Below are 19,444 nucleotides of genomic sequence, written 5' to 3'. Positions count from 1 at the left end.
GAGCTGGGCTACAAAAAAAGCCCCTCATAATTTACACGGCACTTGAGTAGAATACTTAGGAAGGTATTGCCTCATAGTAGGATGGACTCACTCAACAAATTGTAAAAGCGAGACCTGAAATGATCAAACTGTTTCCAAGCAATATAACGGCATCCCACAAAAAAAGCTCAAGAATTTATAAGAATACAAAAATATCTAGAAGCTAAGAAGGTAAAATTCACAATATAAGACACCTGAAGATTACTCAGAATACAAAGAAGGAAAAAACCCAGGATGAAGAGAATAATCAACTAATTGAAACGGACCCAGAGTTGAGATGCTAGAATAACAGTACTAATGTAATTTAAATTGTATTCTGTATGTTCAAAAGTTAAGTAGACATATAGACAAATATAACTTGCATATGTAATATATAAACAAAATGAACTAGATAAAAATAATGTCTGATATGAAAAATAAACTAGAAAGACTGCATGTAGCAAAAGAAAAGACTACTGAACCTGAAAACACAGCAACAGAAACTATAGATAAAAGAAAAAAAGAATGCAAAAAATTAAAATGTCAGTTCTTTTCCCACTGAGACCTTCCAATATATTAATACTTTCTAATATACTCATCTATTAGTATACTAATATGCTAATAAATGAAATTACAAAAGGGATGGGAAAAATAAAATGAGGAAAAATGGCTAAAATATTCTCAAACTTTATGAAAACTATGAACCCAAGAATCTAATAAGTTCAATGAACTCCAAGCCAAAAATATTTTAAAAACTACACCACAGCACATATTACTCAAAACTAGTGATGAAAATATTAAAAGTAGCTAGAAAAAAAATGATAGAGTAAGATAAAGATGATAGTGGACTTCGTATCAAAAACAATGCAAAGACAGTGGAGTAAAATCTTTAAAGGACAAAGGGAAAAAGGAATCAACCTAGAATTCTAAACAAACCAAATATCTTTCAAAAAAGGCGGCAAAATTCTTTCACACAAACAAAAGCATGAGAAATCTATCACCAGATCATCATCACAGAAGAAATGTTAAAGGAAGTCCTTCAGACAGAAACAAAATGATACTGGATGGATGGAAATATGTATGTGAAGGAATGAAGAGGGTTAAAAACAGTACTACATGGGTAAATATATGCCTTTGTCTTATTATTTTAAAATCTTTAAAGAAAACTGCTTGTTTAAACAAAATAACAGTGTAAAATTTCCAACACGCAGAAGTAAATGTATTAAAGCTAGGGGTGGGGGGGGCGGGGAGGAGGGGGAAGAAATGAAAGTACACTATTGTAAAGTTCTTATACGATATAAAAAGGGGTATGACTTACTAGTAAACTCTGGTAAATTAAAGCTGTATACTATAAATCACAAAACAATCAATAAAATAAAACAAGATTATAGCTAATAAGCAAACAAAGGGGATTAAAAAAGAATCATAAATTTACTCAACTAATAGAAAAGGCAAAAAAAGGGAGGGTGGAGTGGGGGAAGGTGAACTAAGAACAGACAGGTTAAATAGAAAACAGTGAGATGACAGATTCAAAACTTAACCAAACCAAAAATGACATTAAGTGTACATCATCCAACTTTCAATGACTAGTTATTGGTCTGAATCTAAATATTAAGATTGAATCAGTAATCAAAAAGCTCCCAACAGAGAAAAGTCCAGAACCCGATAACTTCACTGATGAATTCTATCAAACATTTAAAAAGAATACACACTAATCTTTCTCACTCTTCTACAACAGGAGAGAAAGAAATACTTCCAGACTCATTTTACAAGGCCAACATTACCCTGATAACAAAACCAGACAAGAAAAGAACATTACAGTGTCCCTCAAGAACAAAGATACAAAAATTCTCAACAAAACATTAGCAAACCAAAGTCAACAGTACACTAAAAAGATCATACCTATGACTAGGTGGTATTTATTTCAGGTATGCAAGATGGTTCAACGCCCACAAATCAATCAGTGTAATTCATCACATTAACAAAAGGATAAAAGTCATATATGATCCTCTCAATAAGTACAGAAAAAGCATCTGACAAAATTCAACATCCATTCATAATGGAAACAAACTGGGTAGAGCGAGAATGGATCTCTACATAATAAAGGTCGCATATGACAAGTCTACAGATAACATCACACTCAATAGTGAAAAGCTAAAAGCTTTTACTCTATGAACAAGACAAGGATGCTCACTCTCACCGCTTTTAATCAACACAGTGTTGGAAGTCCTCGCAAGAGCAATTAGGTAAGAAGTAGTAAAAGGCATCCAATCTGATATGAAAAAGTAAAACAGCTCTATTTATACGTGACATAATCTTGTAATATAGAGAATCCTAAAGACTCCACCACAAAACTATTCAAATAAACAAATTCAGTAAAGCTGCAGGATACAAAATCAAAATGCAAAATTCAGTTGTATTTCTATACACTAACAACGACCTATCAGAAAAAGAAGAAACAGTCCTATTTACAATTATGTCAGAAAGAACAAAATACCTAGAACTAAATTTAACTAAAGAGGCAAAAGATCTGCACACTGAAATCTATAGAACATTTTGACTAATGAATGAAAATGAAGACACAAATAAATGGAAAGATTCCATGATCGTGGATAGGAAGAACAAAGTTAAAATGTCTATATAAACCAAAGCACTCTACACAATCAATGCGGACCCTATAAATATTCCAATGGCATTTTTCACAGAAATAGACTTTTAAAATCCTAAAATTTGTGTGGAACCACAAAAGATCCCAATTAGCCAATGCAATCTTGAGAAAGAAGAACACAGCAGCAGGCGTCACACTCCCTGATTTCAAACATATAACAAAGCTATAGTAACCGGGGCAGTATGATACTGTCATAAACATGGGCATATATATCAATGGAACAAAATAGAGAACCCAGAAAAAAATCTATTCATATACGGCCAATTAATTTACAACATAGGAGCCAAGAATATACAATGGATAGAGGATAGTCTCATCACTAAATGGTGTTGGGAAAACTGACAGCCACATGCAAAAGAACAAAACTTGATCCCTATCTTATACCACATACAAAAATTAATTCAAAATGGATTAAAGACTAGAATGTAATACCTGAAACCGTAAAACTTCTAGAAGAAAAACTAGGCAGCAAGCTCCTTGACGTCTGTCTTGGGGATAATTTTTTGACACCAAAGGGAACAAAAGCAAAAATAAACAAGTGGGATCATGTCAAATTAAAAAGCTTCTGAAGAGCAAAGAAAAACATCAATAAAATGAAAAGGCAATCTAATGAATGAGAGAAAATATCTGCAAATCATATGTAATATGGGATTAATAACCAAAATATATAAAGAACACACGACTTTATAGAAAAATAACAATCCAACTAAAAATGGGCAAATGATCTAAATAGACATTTTTCTCAATATATACAAGATGGCCAACAGGTTCATGAAAAGGTGCTCCACCATCAGTAATCATCAGGGAGATAGAAACCAAAACCACAATGAGATATCACCTCACACTTGTTAGGATGGCTCTTATCAAAAAGACAAATAACAAATGTTGGTGAGGATGTAGAGAAAAGGGAACCTGTGTGCACTCTTGTGAGCATATAAACTGGTGCAGCCACTATGGAAAAAAGTATGGAGGTTCCTCAAAAAATTAAAAACGCAACTACCATATGATCCAGCAACTTTACTTCTGGGTATCTATCTGAGGGAAACAAAATCACTACTTTAAAGAGACATCTGTACCCACCACGTTCACTGTACCACCTATAATATCAAAGACATGGAAACGACCAAAGTGTCCCTCAATGGTGGAATGAATCAAAAAAAATGTGATACATGTTTGTATACGTACACACACACATACATAAAATGGAATATTATTCAGCCATAAAAAAGAAAATCCTGCCATTTGCTACGAAATTGGTGGATCTCAAGGGCATTATGCTAAGTGAAATAAGTCAGAGAAAGTTCCATATTGTATGATTATACTTATATGTGAATCTAATAAATCCAAGGTCTTAGAAGCAGACAGTACAATAGTGTCTGCCAGAGGCAGGAGGTGTGGGGGAAATGGGTGAAAGTGTTTGAAAGATATGAAATTCTAGTTATAAGGTTAATTCTGGGGATGTAGCACCATATAACAGCACGGGACAAAGAAGAAAATGCGCGTCACCCAAACATCTCAATTAAGAGATTTCTAGATTAGATAAAAAAGTAAAACTCAACCATATGATGTCAATAAGAAATCCACGTGAATATAAGGAATCAAACAGATTTTAAAAACAGGAAAATGTATACCCTACCAACACTAGTCAACTAAAGTAGAAGTGGCTACATTACTATCAAAGTAGATTCCAGAGTAAAGACTATTACCAGGGAGAAAGAGATCATTTCATAATAATAAAGGAGTCATTTTATCAAGAGGAAATAATCCTAAATGTTTAGGAATCTAATAACAGAGCTTCAAAATACACAAAGCCAAATATGACAGAATTGCAAAAAGAAAGACCAAGAAAATCCACAATTACAGCCAGAAACTTCAGCATCCCTCCCACCTCAGTCAATAATTGATAAAAACAAGTAGACAGAAATTGAGCAAGGATATAGAAGACTTGAACATTCTCAAACAATTTGTCCTAATTGACATTTTTAGAACATTCAACCTAACAACAGCACAATATATATATTTTTTGAAGTGCATATGAAATATCTATCAAGTTAAAACATTCTAGGCTACTAAATTTCAATAATTTTAAAGAATTCAAGTCATAATCATGTTCAAATTTCAATAAATTAGAAAAAATTCAAATCATAAACATGTTTTCTGACTATAATGAAATTTAGACATCAATAACAGAAAGATAGCTGAATAATGCACAAATATTTGAAACTAAAGAACACAAATGTAAATAAACCATGGAACAAAGAAATCAAAAGGAATGTGAGAATGCAATTTGGACCTAATTGAAAATAAAAATACAAAATACCATCATTTGTGGAATTTATAATAGGGGAAATTTTATATCTCCAAATGCATATATTAGAAAGAAAAGAGATCTTAAATCATTAACCTCAGTTTGCATTTTAAGAAACTAGAAAAAGAACATATTAAACTAAAACTAAAAAAGAGCTTTCTCGTTTGTTCAAAACCCCATGAGATTGCTTAAGAGATGATTTGGGGGTGGGGAACTAAAATAAAGCAGAAAAAAAGGAAATAAAGATCAAAGCAGAATTCAAAAAAATAAAAACAGAACTAGAGAAAATAAACAAAGCAACAAGCTGGTTCTTTTAGGAGATCTATAAAATGGGATAAGCCTCTAGTCAGACTGATCAGGAAAAGACAAATTATCTATATCTGAAAAAAAGAGGGGTGACATTTCCAGATTCGACTGATATCAAAAGGCTAATAAGGGAATATTATGAACAACTTTATACACATAAGTTTGACAACTTGTATGAAATGAGAAAATTTCTTGAAAGACAAACTACCAATGCTTACACAAGAAGAAATAACCTGAAAAGCCCTCTATCTATTAAAGTAGTTAAAAAGCTTCCCTCAGAGAAAACTCCAGATCCAGATGGCTTCACTGATGAATTCTACCCAACATTTAAGGAAAAATAATACCACTTCTCATGAACACTTTCAGAAAATTTAAAGGAACACTTTTCAATACTATGAGGCTAACATTACCGAGTACCAAAATCAAAAACATTACAAGAAAAGTACAGAACAGTATCCTTCATGAACATAAATACATGTCATAAGCAAAATTTTAGCATATCAAATCTAATACTATATAAATATGACAATACGACATGACCAAGTGAGCTTTAATCCCATGATTGCAGTTGATTTAACATATGAAAATCAGTAACTATAATTCATCATATTAATAAATGAAAAAATAAAAAAACAACTGTTCATCTCAATAGAAGCAGTAAAGTATTTGACAAACCCAACATCCATTCCTGATGAAAACTCTCAAGCAAACTAGGAATTAAATGACTTTCTTAAAGTGATCAAGGGCATCTATGAAAAACCTACAGTTAACATCATATTGTATGATAAAAAATGACTGCTTTACCAAAATCAAAAACAAGACAAGGATGTCCACTCTCACCATTTCTATTCTACAATATACTAGAGGTTCTAGTGAGTTCAAAAAGGCAAGAAAAAGAAATAAAGGCATCCCGATTAGAAAGAAGCTGTAAAACTGTCTCCATTCATAGACAACGCTATTGCTTATGTAAAAAAATCCAATGAAATCTATAAAAAATGAATAGAACTGAGTTTAGCAAGGTTTCAGAATACAAGGCTCGATATACAAAAATCAACTTTATTGTCTTACACTAGCAACAAACAACCAGAAATGGATAAAAAGATGCCATTTACAAGAGCATCAAAAGTAGAAAATATTTAGGGATAAGTGACAAAAGCTGTGTAAGACTTATACATTAAAAACTATAAAACTGCTAGAGAAATTAAGCCTATAGAAAGAGAAAACATACCTTGTTTATGAGTCAGAGAATTCAATTTGTTGTCAACTTTCCTCAAATTGACCTATAGACTCATCATAATCCTAACCAAAATACCAGCAAGAAAATTTTATCTTATTCATTTATTTTTAAAAAACTGACAAGCTAATCTTAAAACTCATGTGGAAATGTAAAGGACCTGGCACAGCCCAACCCCTCAAAAAACCTTTGAAAAAGAACAAAGTTGGAGAGACAACACTACCTGATTTCGAGATCTACTATCAAGTTACAGTATATAAAAAAAACATAGTGGTATTGGCACCAACACAAACAAATAGATCACAGGAACAAAAGAGAGTCTAGAAATAGACCCACACATATAAATACTGAGTTTTGGAAGAAGTACAAAGGCAATTCAGTAATGAAAGGGCAATCTTTTTCAACAAATGGTGCTGGAACAATTAGATCTCCATATGCAAACAAACAAACTTCAATCAATACCTCAAACCATTTATTTATAAAGTTAACAACTAAAGATGGATCATGGACCTAAATATTGGTCCTAAAATTACAAATCTTCTAGAAGAAAGCATATAAGAAAATCTTTATGACTTTGGTTAAGGCGAAGATTTTAGATACAATACCAAAAGTAAAAACCATAGAAGAAAAATTAGAGATATGGACTTAATCAAAATTAAGAATTCCTACTCCTTCAAAGAAAATGTCAAGAAAATTAAAAGACAATCCAAAAACTGGGGGGCGGGGAGATCTGATAAAGTACTTTTATCCAGAATATATAAAGAATTTTCAAAACTGAATAAGAAAACAACTTAATTTAAAAATAGATAAAAGATGTGAACAGATCCTTATCAAGAAATTATATAATGGCACATAAGCACATGAAAAGAAGCTCAATGTTATTAGTTATCAGGAGAACACTAATTATAACCACCACACACTTCTTATGGTGGCTAAAATTAAGACTGGCAATAACAAGTGGAGAAACTGGTACTCTCCATACACTGCTGTTAAGAATGTAAAATGGTAAAAAACAGTATGGCAGTTTCTTAAAGTTAAACACACAACTACCATATAATCTAGCCATTCATTCCATTCGTAGGTATTTATCCAAGAGAAAAGAAAGCATATGTATATACAAGAACACCTCATAGCACCCTTAGTTGCAATAGCTCAAAGTGAAAATCCATATGTCCATCAATAGGTAAACGGATAATCAAACTGTGGCATATCTATACAATGGAATACTTCTCAGCAATAAAAGCAATGTACTATTAACACATCCCCCAATAATACTAATGCATTTCAAAATAATAAGGATGTATAAAAGAAACCAAACAAAAAATGAGTAAATATTGTATAATTCCATATATTTAAATTTCTAGATAATGCAAACTAATCTAAAGTGACAGCAGATCAGTGATTGCCCAGGGAAGACGGGTTGGTGCAAGTAGAGGTGGAAGTAAGGGATGACAAAGAGGCAAAAGGAAACTTTAGGAGGTTGTAGATGTACTTGTTATCTTGATTGTCTGGATATGTTCCTAATCTTGATTGTCATGATGGCTTCACAAAGTATATATATGTCAAAAATTATTCAATTATATGCTATAAATATGTGCAATTTATTGTATGCCAATTATACCTCAATAAAGTTATAAGAAATTCTAGAATGATTCAACAATAATCAATAATATTTATTAAATAAGCACTCACCTTTTTCTTTTAAAATCAATTAACACTTAGCCAATATCCACTATATGCCAGGCATTAAGTTAGTCACTTTACATGTGCTAACTTAATATCATTATCTTAAGACTGTTAGTTATTAAAAAAAAACAGAAAGAAAGAAAAACAAAGGGGGGAGGGTAAGAAGATAACACAAAACTTTAGAAACTAGACAAAACTTTAGTCTTTAAAAAATAAAAACTCTTAACTTACAGTTCCTACAAATCAAATATATTGTAATATCAATAAACACAGCAGATTTAAATCTAAATCCTCCAGAGTCAAGGTCTATAAATTCAGCAGGAATTGTCCTACAGTGGGAACACCTGCCAGGAAAAAAGTTTACCCTGAATGTTTAAATATGTTCTCATATATTTGGATCCACTGAATTCTTTAAATATCCTGAGTGAATGGCAGTTCAAGCTAAGGGTTAAAAATACAGTTCAGGTGGAACCAAATAAAAATCAAAATCCTGTGTAATTGGCAATACCTAATTACTTTGCAAACCAGTTTCCCCATAGTGTTACTTTATGTAAAACTTGAACCCATTTCCAAAAAGGCTTTCAAGTGGTTCTTCCATCTGCAAAATGAGGTACCTAACTGGTGAACCTCTAAGATGCCTTTCAGCTTTTGTCATTCTACTTTCTTCTATTCATTTTCTCAGAAATTACATTAACCGTATTTCAAACAAAATAACTGTAACCATTTTAAAATGCAGGATATTTTATTCAATGAATGTATTAGAACCAAGTATAGCATTTAGAGGTCCATCTTTTACTCTATATTTTGACAAGATTTCTAAATTTCAGCACTATTGACACTTAGAGCTAGAATATTGTTGTGAGGGATTATCCTGTACATTGTAAGATGTTTAGCAGCATTCCTGCTATTCACTAGATGCCAGAAGCACCTTCCCCATGTTGTGACAAGCAAAAGTGTCTCCAAACATTACCAGTGTCCCCGAGGTGGGGCAAAATTGTCCTGGCTGAGAATTACTGTTCTAATATTACTGAGGTGTAATAATCTTGCAACATGGACCTCCTCCACGTACAGGGCAGAGAATCTGAAAGCACAATGTTCTCTTTTTGACAATTCTAAGGATAATTTAAATATTTATATACAGTGTATGCTCTATTTTTCAAAAGCCCTTAAATTACTAAAAAGCAAAAGGGTTTTTTTGTTGTTGTTGTTGTTGTTGTTTTAATTATTGTTTTGTTTTCAAACTCACGAAGCTAGGCCGGACAAAATACGTGACATGTGTGATCTCTCATTTCAGACTATGTCTCCCAGATGGAAGAAACTTCTATGCCAGGGAAGTATATATGAACCATTCCTTAAACACTCAATAATTAAAGAACTACAGCAGTTAACTTAGGAAATGTCAATATTCCATCGGAACTCAACTTTATAGCTCTGCCATTACCCAACTTAGTTTGTCCAAAGTAGGTGTCAAATTCCATTAAGTCTACAATTTCAAACTGCCATTATCTGATGTATCTTCTACATTCACATATAAACTTTGTCTCAGCCAAATCTTTTCTTCAATGAGTTAACTCAAGTAGAATGAAGAACAAAAATAAAAAGATCACAATCTGCACTATATTTAGAAGATTTATATTTTCTTGAAAACTGGGCTTCTTTTTATATCACTAAACCAGATTTAATTTCCACAGGAATACAACTTACTAGTGATAAAGATTTGCTGTCATAAATGCAGGAAGAGTAAAAAACAAACCAGAGACACAATATCTGGGCACCACTTCTGGCTCTGCCTCCTAGCACCTGGACCACCACTTAATATTCACAAACTTCAGCTTTCTCATTTGTAAAAAATGGAGAATAATGATATCTACCCGTAGGGTTATTGTGAAGATTAACTATAATTTATGTGAAACCACTTTGTAAACAGTAAGTAAAGTACTATACAAATGTTGGGTATTATTAATTATATGAGTAAACAACATAGTTGAGAAACACACACCTCAAATAAAGGACTTACATATATCACTGATTAAACGTCACTTTTCGAAACACACAGGAAGAGAGACTGAGATAATAAACTTTGAACTAGGTTTCAGACCTCTGGGTTCAAAACTCAGTTCTGTCATTAATTCTCTATCGGCAGAGGCAAATCAACTTTCCTTTTAACCTCAAATTTCACCTAAAAAGATCCAAGTACTGGATCAGATGTTCCATAAATATTATTACAGCCCTTATCAGCCTACGAAATGACCAAGTATCCAAAAGATTCGTTTAATAATATATCCCAAACTCAGAACAGTCTTTGATTTGCCAAAATAGAAGTAGAGAAAAAAAGATGGTAAGAAATTTTTAATTAAATAAAAATAGAATTCTATACAAGTCTCTAGAAGCAAAGGAAGCTGTAAACTACCTTGTTTTCTTTAATGAATAGTTCTCCCTCTAAATGACAGTAATGACGAACAAGGTGTATTAACAAAGGGCGGGGCTCTTTCCCATACGCTTTTTGGGAACCACCCATTTCCCAAGGAGGTATAACTGCTTCCTTCTAGCCCTCAATAGCCAGGAAACTTGAAAAATTAAGGTCTATATTGTCTATTTTTTTTTTCTTCAACTAGGTTAGGATAACGGCAGTCATCTGACAAACGTATCCTATAAACACCATTATCCACAACACCAAGTTTCCCAAAAGTCTAAAAAAGACCTAAGTTTTTAGAATACTCGTTTCTAAAAATGACCAGACTATTAACTCAAAATAAGATAACCCTGTGTTAGTGGTGATTAGTGTTTTGGCAACTGCCAAGTTTTCCCCAAATTAACCGCCCTCCCGCGTCCCTACAGAGGCAACGCCTCTCCTCCTGCTCCCGCACCGCGCCAGGACCAGGGGGAGTCCCCGGGGACTCCCAAGAGGGTGAAGGCCGGGCAACGCAGGCCTGTGGGTGCCGCCACCTCTCGCTCCTCACCAATGACGATGCGCAGGTGCTTAAGGCGGGTCAGCGCGTCCTTCTTGGTGTCCAGCACCTTCTGGGTAGACTTCTTCACGTCCCCATGCGGCTTCTTGGAGAACATCTTGCCGCTGCCGCCGCCACGGCCGTCTCCGGCCCCCTCCCGGCCCGGTCCCGGCAGCGGAAAGTAGGGGAGTGGGCGGAGAGGAGACTAGCGTGAGTGGCTCATTCACTCCCCAGCCTTGCTGGCCCAGGCGCAGCCGACTCCTCCCAGATCCAGGCCAGGGCCGCCACCTCCAGCCGCCTCGCGCCGCGGCTGCAAGGCACCTTCGGCTCTGGCTCCAATATGGCGGATCCCTTCTCCCAGCCTTGCACGGGGCAAGGGAGACCCGAGTGAGTCGCCCGTCGCCGCCGCCCTCTTCCTGCGGCCGGCCCTCGCCGCCAGAGGCCAGGGCCCAAGACCTGGAGCCGCAGAGGTGGAGCTCTCGGCGGCGGCAGCAGCACAACTCCTCTCTCCCTGAGGCCCCCTTAAGGTTAAAGCGTCTTTAGCAGCTTAGACCCTGCAGACGCCGGAACGGAGACTGAGGGTAGTGATGGGATTTCACGACTCTGCCGTCAGTGGCGAATGGTCCCCGTGGCAACCGCCTTCTGACGTCAAGGTTTCTTGATGTCATGCCAGCGTGAGATCATCCGTGGCATTACGTCTCCTCCTTTTGGTTTCCTGTGTAAGCAGCCAAAGGAGGAGCACAAGAAAGTCAGGGAGGGTAATTCCTGCGTGCGTTATTGTAAGCAAAGTAATTCCTAGCCAAACTCCCAGAGTAGTATCCCATACTTTTTGTTTAAAAAGGTCCTTCATCTCCACTGTTTACTATGTTGTAGTAACCTAAGAACATAGCTCCAAAACATAAAACCAGATGAGCGTATGTTTTAGAGAGCAATTCTGAAGGCATTGGTTCTAACACCCCATTCATTTATTAATTTGAATTTTGTTTAAAAGATTTTTGTTTTGCAAAGCGATGATTAACAATTTACTGTAGTTGAGAGATTTGTAGGGTTATAGTACATTTTCTTGGTTAAAATTATCTTGTACAAATAAATGAATTCTCCCAAAGCATGCTGTAACAGAAAAATTACAGACAAAAGAAATCTGGAGAACCTTAAGGGTGAATTTTCCTGAAATGTAAAGAGTTCACAAATCCAGGAGGAAATTAAGGCACAGGTAGAAAATTAGTAGAGAACATGGAAAAATCACAGAAGTGTGTACTCATAACTAAAATGTGTGAAAAATGTTCACACTCATTAGTAATTTTTTTAATTTATTTTTTTATTATGGTGACATCGGTTAACGAAATCCAGTAAGTTTTAGGTGTATAATTCAACAGTAAGACATACAGCTATTGCACTGTGTTCACCGCCCATAGGTAGATTTCTTTCTGTCACCGCGTATTTGACCCCTTTTACCCCATATACCTCCCCACTTCACACTCGTAATTTAAAAAAAAAAAGATTAAAACAGTATTTTTAAACAATTTTTAAATAACTTCTTTAAGGTGTAATTAATATACAATAAACTGAACATTTTTAAAGGGTATAATTTGGTAAGTTCTACATTTGCATGCAATCATGAAAACATCACAATGAAAACAGTGAACATATCCATCACCCTCAAAATTTTCCTCTTACCCCCTATTTATCCATCCCTCCTACTGTCCCATCCCTGGTCCGCAGCCATCCACTGAGCTTTCTGTCACTTTGGAGTTTGCATTTCTAGAGTTTTACATAAATGTAAGCATACAGTATACTCCTTTTGTGTCTGGCTTCTTTTACTTAATATACATAAATTTTTTTTGACAATAATGTAATGTTTTATCAGTCAAATTAGTAAAGATCGTTTTTAAATTAACCATCTTACTGCTGGTGAATGTGACAGCAGACACTCCTATTGCTTGCTAGGAAGAAGCATTAATGACCAAGCTTACTAGAAATTAAAATTTGGCATTATGTGTCAAGACACTTAAAATACTTATATACTTTGATTCATTAGTTCCACTTTTAGAACCATTCTTAAAAAATCAGAAATGAGAAAAATATGTAAAAATGTTAAAGCATAATATATAACATTGAAAGATTGGAAACAATATGAGTATCTATTAGGAAGGAGATGATTAATAGATGGAACGTTATACAACCATGAAAATTATTAATATGTAGACTTTTTAATGACAGAAAATACTCAGGATGGTATTAACTGAAAAAGCGGATACAAAACTGAAAATATGTATGTTATCAAAACTGAAAAATTATGTGTGTAAAATATAGTTAGAAAAAAGATGAACAGATACTCCAAAATTGTGATTATATCTGCAAGTTAGAATTAAAGGTGATTTTCACTTCCTTCTTTATATTTTGCTTAGTTTTTTTTTACAAAAAGCATATATTGCTTTTAGAATTTAAAAAACAAGTTTTTTAAAGAAAATTAAGAATATCTAATGTATCAGTTTTAAACTCTCAAAGTAAATTAAGATGTATCTATAGAAACTCCTTACAACGAGGGCTATTTTTTAAAAAATTATCTTTATGTCCTACTATGGCACAGAATAAATATTCTTTGATTTTTTAATTGTTAAGCTTACATTATAAAATTGTTTCTTTTGATAGCAGAAGAGTCATCGGATCCCATGATTCTATTGTTTATTTGGTTAAGACACTTGTGTCCCGGCCTGTAACCCAAGTCTGTTTTCTGAGACAGTAATTGGACCTCACCACTTAGAGTTTCCACAAACTACTCTAGTATATATGCAAAATTGCACCTATTGTTTTTGACTTGTCTCCTCTCAAACCTTATCTTCCTTCTTTATCAAATATCTTTGTCGATAATAACCATTGTCATCCCAGTTTTTCGATCCCAAAACTAGTATCATCTTAAGGATTCTTCTTATTCTCTCTTGTCCATTAAGTTACCAAGACCTGATGATTCTACTACTCCCTAAATATTTCTTAATTTGGTCCCCTTCTCTACATTATCACAACCTTTATTCGGGTTCAGGGTTTCACCATTTCTAGCTGTGTGTGCTAGAAATGTGTGTGCTAGAAATGGCAGTGATTTTCTCTCCGCCCCCACGTCTTAGCAAGATTTGAGTATCCACTCCTTTCTAAATAAATTTTAAGAGTTAAAAAAATTCCCAATAGTCTTACCTTCTTGCAATCAGTACTTGAGTTTCTGTATTAATGAAGCAAAGAAATGATATGGATAAGTCAAGGCATCATTTCTTTTTGAGGGATGGGGGAGTATGGTTTATGGATATATATTTGTTTAAGAATAAGTCTCACAGTCAGGAAATGCATAGCACTTCAGATCAAAGAATAAAACCCACACTGAGGGACTAACTTCATGGAAGCTAGAAACGTCCAGATTTTATACCTTGCTCCCACTTCATAGCGATTATGACCACATCTCTAAGTCTGTAAAGATGAGATGACACAAGAAAAGCAAACCTAGTCTTTTGCTCTTTCTAAAGAGCACTTATTAAAGTGGAAATGAAATAAAAAGGTAATAAGCTACAATGATTTGTAGTGGATATATATTGGTTTGCCTGCCTTCTTTTAGTAATTATACCAAAATTTTCCTTTGGAAAGACACCCCTCTCTTGGTCTCATTTGATCTCATGTCCCACTGCCCCATTTAGACTTCAGTATTCAAACACCCTGGGCAAAGCAAATGTGTTAGGGATGAGCACATAACCAGATCAGTCCAATAAAACTCATTTCTACAGAAAAGATTCTACTGGGGATAAAGCCAACACTCCAAGAACAGAGGAGATAGAAAAGAATAGAGCGAATCTCGAGAATATCGTTTGGGCATTTAGATCCAACCTACCTGAAGTACCATGATCTTTTCTGTTTCGCAGGCCAATAAAATCCTTTTGTTGTTGTTGTTTAAGCCAGTTTCGGTCCCTTGCAATAGGAAAACTGCTGACTTAGACATTTTAAAGATATTCTGCTAGATCGAATAGGGATTAAAAAATTTTAAAAAACACTGCTTGAAAACAGTGTTGCAGGCCTCTTCTGCAATTCTGCAGCAGTACTTCTTTTGTCTCTGTCATGACATTCACTACACTCGGTGTTGTAGTCACTCTACGCTTCATTCCCCTTATATTAGACTAATCTCTCCTTAAGACCGATTTTTGGGTTTTATTTTCCATGTTCCAAAATCCAAAGATTCGAAGGTTGTTTTCTCTCCCTCCTTCCTTACCTCCCCCTTTTTTTGTCTTCCTTTCTCTGTTTCTGTGTCTGTCTCTCTTTATCTTCCCTCGCCTGTGATACCTGGCGTGTGGTAAGCACTCAATACATATTTATGGAAAGAATGAGTAAATACTAGGCATTCAACAAATGCTTACTGAATGTATGCACATATAATAGAATTGCTGTTTTTGCTGTCAGTTCAGGAGCAGTAGCCTGCTTAAGGGGTAGGGGTGGAGGGGACACAGAGGAGCAGAGAGGATGGTGGAAGGAGGACAGAGGCAGGAGAACAATGCTTAATAGCGGCAGCTCAGAATGTAAGCAAAGCCAATCTTTTACTTTCCAGGCTTTGATTATTAGAAAATGTGTTCTATGCTTTCCTTAGCGTTTGAGGTGAAATTTTTTTTTTTTTTATCTTTTATGTTGATCTACTTGAACTGTGGGGGTTAAATTGCTATTAAGGTCTTAAAATGTTATATAAGGTCTCAGAATGTTGTATATGGTTGAAACAAGAATAAAGATATGAAGAATAGAAGGAAAAGAAACAAAATATTAGTCTTTATTAAATATTTCCATGATTTATCCGTGAAAAAGAGCATAAGTTGTAGTCACCAGAGACTCAAGCAGTAAGATAAACTTGGAGGCTACAGTTTGGGCAATTCATTCTGTCCTATATCTATTACTTAGAATATTTTCATATACTATTTATGTGTTTTCCTTCACCTATTCTTTCCTGTTTGCTATATAGTATCCCAGTTGTGTGTTTTGTTTTGTTTTTATTTTTGTTTGCTGCAGCTTGACAACAAAAGACTTTTAAGTAGAACTGTATATTTTCTACAAAATTAATCTTGGTTGACTTTTCTATTACTTGTATTTTTTTAAATCCTCTTTTCCTTATTTGCTTATAAACATGGATGTTTTCAGTTTTTCCTCTGTAAAGAAAAAGTCAAGATATTCTATTACATTGATGGAGTCACTAAAAAATCTGCAATAGCTGAAAAATATTAGTGAAATTCTGCATGAAACAAATTGAAATTGTTTTTAAAAACTTTCCCCTATAAAATAATTTCATTCAAAGGGCTCCTGCTTGTTTGCAGAATTGTTTTTCTCCTACATTCTTACCCGTAGCAATAGCCCTTTGCAAAATACAATTAAATGTTTCATTAGCATAGAAAAATTTTTTAATTCGGCAAAGAGAGCTGTTAGATTTTTGCCAAAATTATGTTTTTTTTTTTAAAAAAAAAACAATACTCAATAGTAGCTTATGTCAACTTTTATTTAAGTTTACAAAAATTTATTCAATTCCCACATGCATGACTTGTAGGTTTGTATCTCAAAGTTACTAAGCTTGTTTTGAGGAAGCATTATGATATAGTGGGAAAATAAATGAATTATTTAAGAGATTTAGGTTCTAGTTCCTCTTAGCACCAGTTTTCTCTTTCATAAAATCAGGATAAGGTCTGCCCCTCTGAGTTTTGTAAAATTCAGGTATTAATACAGTGTTTTCGGTCATGATCTTTAGAATTAGATAGATACGAATTAAACATTCAGTTTCAGGACTTACTAGCTCTGTGATCTCTGGCATACAGTTTAATCTCTCTGAGCCTCATTTTCCTTATATATAAACCACATTGGTACTTTCGATAATTTGATGAGAAATGCTGTTGAAAGTTGCTTCTATAATGACTAACACTTAATGTTTCAGTCCTTCACAGACTTTTAATAGAGCAATTTGAGTAATTGTTTAAAGACTTACTCCCCCACTAGACTGTAAACTCCTTGAGGATAGAGATCATATAGATTTTGTTTAAAGATATATTTCAGTCTTGCAATGTTCCCTTTACAAAATGCCCTCAACAAGTATTTTCTGAGTGGAAGAATGAATGTCAATTCCCTTCCCTTTCTCTTGCACAGGCACTCAATAAATCTTTGGTGACTTGTATGTTTGAGAATATAAAAAATGTAACATGTCATTAATAATAATTATATGGCTGGCATACCTGAAGAAAAAAGGAAACACTATAGCAAAACAAACTGTCATATATGTAATTTATAGCCTGCCCAGCTTGCTGCCTGATTTTCTCTTCCAAATGACTTAAATACTGAAATTCTTTGAAAGTATAAGCTCTTCACACTAGAGACATATTTATTATGAAAAGAAAAACCCAGAAATTTTTCTTCAAAATAGTGCTTGTGAAAACTAGAATTTAAACTTATGTTTAAATCATGAACATCCCTAGAAAAGTAGGTCATCATTAAGCTACCAAATGTAGACACGTTACATTACTATTTTTATAAGATCAAATTTATTCAAATTTCAGAGATTTAAAAAAAAATAATAGATTAATTTTTTAATTTATTAATTAAATTTATTGGGGTGACATTGGTTAATAAAATTATATAGGTTTCAAGCATATGATTGCATAATTTATCATTCATGTATCACATTGTGTGTTCACCACCCAAAGTCATGACCAGAACTCCCTCAGAGTGCTTCCTCTCAAGTCCTGAAATTGCAAATCTTCAAGGACATGAAATGTAGCTAATTTACCTGCCTTAATTGACCCAAAGTGGAGGTTTTATTTTATTTTTTAAATAATTTTTAAATTACAGTTGGTGTATGATATTATATTAGTTTCAGGTGTACATTATGGTGATCAGACATTTATATAACTTACTAAGTGATCACCCTGATAAAACTAGGCCTGTTTGATGCCATACATAGTTATTACAATATTATTGACTATGTTCCTTATACATCTCCATAACTATTTTGTAACTACCAATTTGTACTTCATAATCCCTTCCCTTTTTTCACCCACCCCTGCCCAATGCCCCTCCCATCCGGCAACCATCAAAATGTTCTGTATCTATGACTCTGTTTTTATTTTGTTTGTTTGTTTTGTTATTTAGATTCCACATGTAAGTGAAATCATATGGCATTTGTCTTTGTCTGACTCACTCCACTCAGCACAGTACCTTCTAGGTCCATTTGTGTTGTTGCAGATGGCAAGAGTTCATTCTTTTTATGGCTGAGAAATGTTCCATTGTATATATGTACCACCTTTTCTATATCCATTCATCCATTGATGGACATCCAGGTAGACTCCTTATCTTGACTATTCTAAATAATGCTGCAGTGAACATATAGATTTTCATGTTCCTCTAAAGTAGTGTTTTGGGTTTCTTTGGATAAATACCAGAAGTGGGGTAACTGGGTCCTTTTTTGCCTCTTGTTTGTTTGTTTATTATTTCTGCCTACAGCACCTAGTCTTCGTAGGTGGTCTCCCATCTACGTACTAACCAGGCCCGACCCTGCTTAGCTTCCGAGATCAGACATCGGGCTTGTTCAGGGAGGCATGACTGTAGACCATAGACTGTGGCTCCACTGGGGCATGGACCCAAGACCTTCTGCGTGTAAAGCAGCCGTGCTAACTGCTACACTATGGAACCATGTTCATCCTTTGTCTCTTGTTATAGCCTTTGTTTGAAAGTCTGTTGTGTCTAGTATAAGTATTGCTATACCACCCTTTTTTGTTTCTTTTTTCATGAAACATCTTTTTCCATCCCTTTACTTTCAGTCTGTGTGCCTTTCGATCTGAAGTGAGTCTCCTCTAGGCAGCATATGAAAGGGTCTTATTTTCTTATCCATTCAACCACCCTATCTTTTGATTGGATAATTTAATCCTTTTGTATTTAAAGTAATAGTTGCTAGATATGTAGTTATTGTTATTTTATTGTTCATCTTTTTAATCTTTTTTTCTTTTTTCTTCTTCTTAAAGAAGTCTTTCAAACATTTCCTATAATACTGACTTGGTGGTGATGAACTCCTCTAGCTTTCTCTTGTCTGGGAAGCTCTTTATCTGTCATTCAATTATAAATGATAGCTTTGCTGAGTAGAGTAGTCTTGGTTGTAGGTCCTTGCTTTTCATCACTATAAATATTTTATGCCAAACCCTTCTTGCCTGCCATGTTTCTGTTGAGAAATCAGCTGACAGTCTTAAGGGAGCTCTCTTGTAGGTAAGTAATTGCTTTTCTCTTGC

The 19,444-nt window shown here is 34.4% G+C and overlaps 1 protein-coding gene and 1 pseudogene across 7 annotated transcripts in view; both read right to left on the bottom strand.

Moving 5' to 3' along the window:
- The window catches only part of RALGAPA1 (Ral GTPase activating protein catalytic alpha subunit 1), a 229,977-nt gene extending 218,227 nt beyond the window's left edge, over positions 1–11,750 (bottom strand). For 3 of the 7 annotated variants that reach the window (XR_896904.2, XM_011376598.2, XM_011376615.2), the window contains exon 1: positions 11,181–11,286. Coding sequence is in view for 6 of the 7 variants with exons in the window: in XM_011376598.2 (XP_011374900.1) it covers positions 11,181–11,286 (106 nt within the window). In the remaining variant the exon portion in view is untranslated. Of the gene's footprint in view, positions 1–11,180 lie in introns of all 7 variants that reach the window. The other 4 variants (XM_023522344.1, XM_011376608.2, XM_011376633.2 and 1 more) reach the window with 2 other exon arrangements.
- A 6,906-nt stretch (positions 11,751–18,656) lies between these two features.
- On the bottom strand, positions 18,657–18,772 carry LOC111730971 (annotated as a pseudogene).
- Between the last annotated feature and the right edge of the window lie 672 nt (positions 18,773–19,444).

Source organism: Pteropus vampyrus, unplaced genomic scaffold (genome assembly GCF_000151845.1).
Source record: "Pteropus vampyrus isolate Shadow unplaced genomic scaffold, Pvam_2.0 Scaffold10, whole genome shotgun sequence".
NCBI lineage: Eukaryota > Metazoa > Chordata > Mammalia > Chiroptera > Pteropodidae > Pteropus > Pteropus vampyrus.
This window is presented reverse-complemented; position numbering and strand designations above follow the sequence as displayed.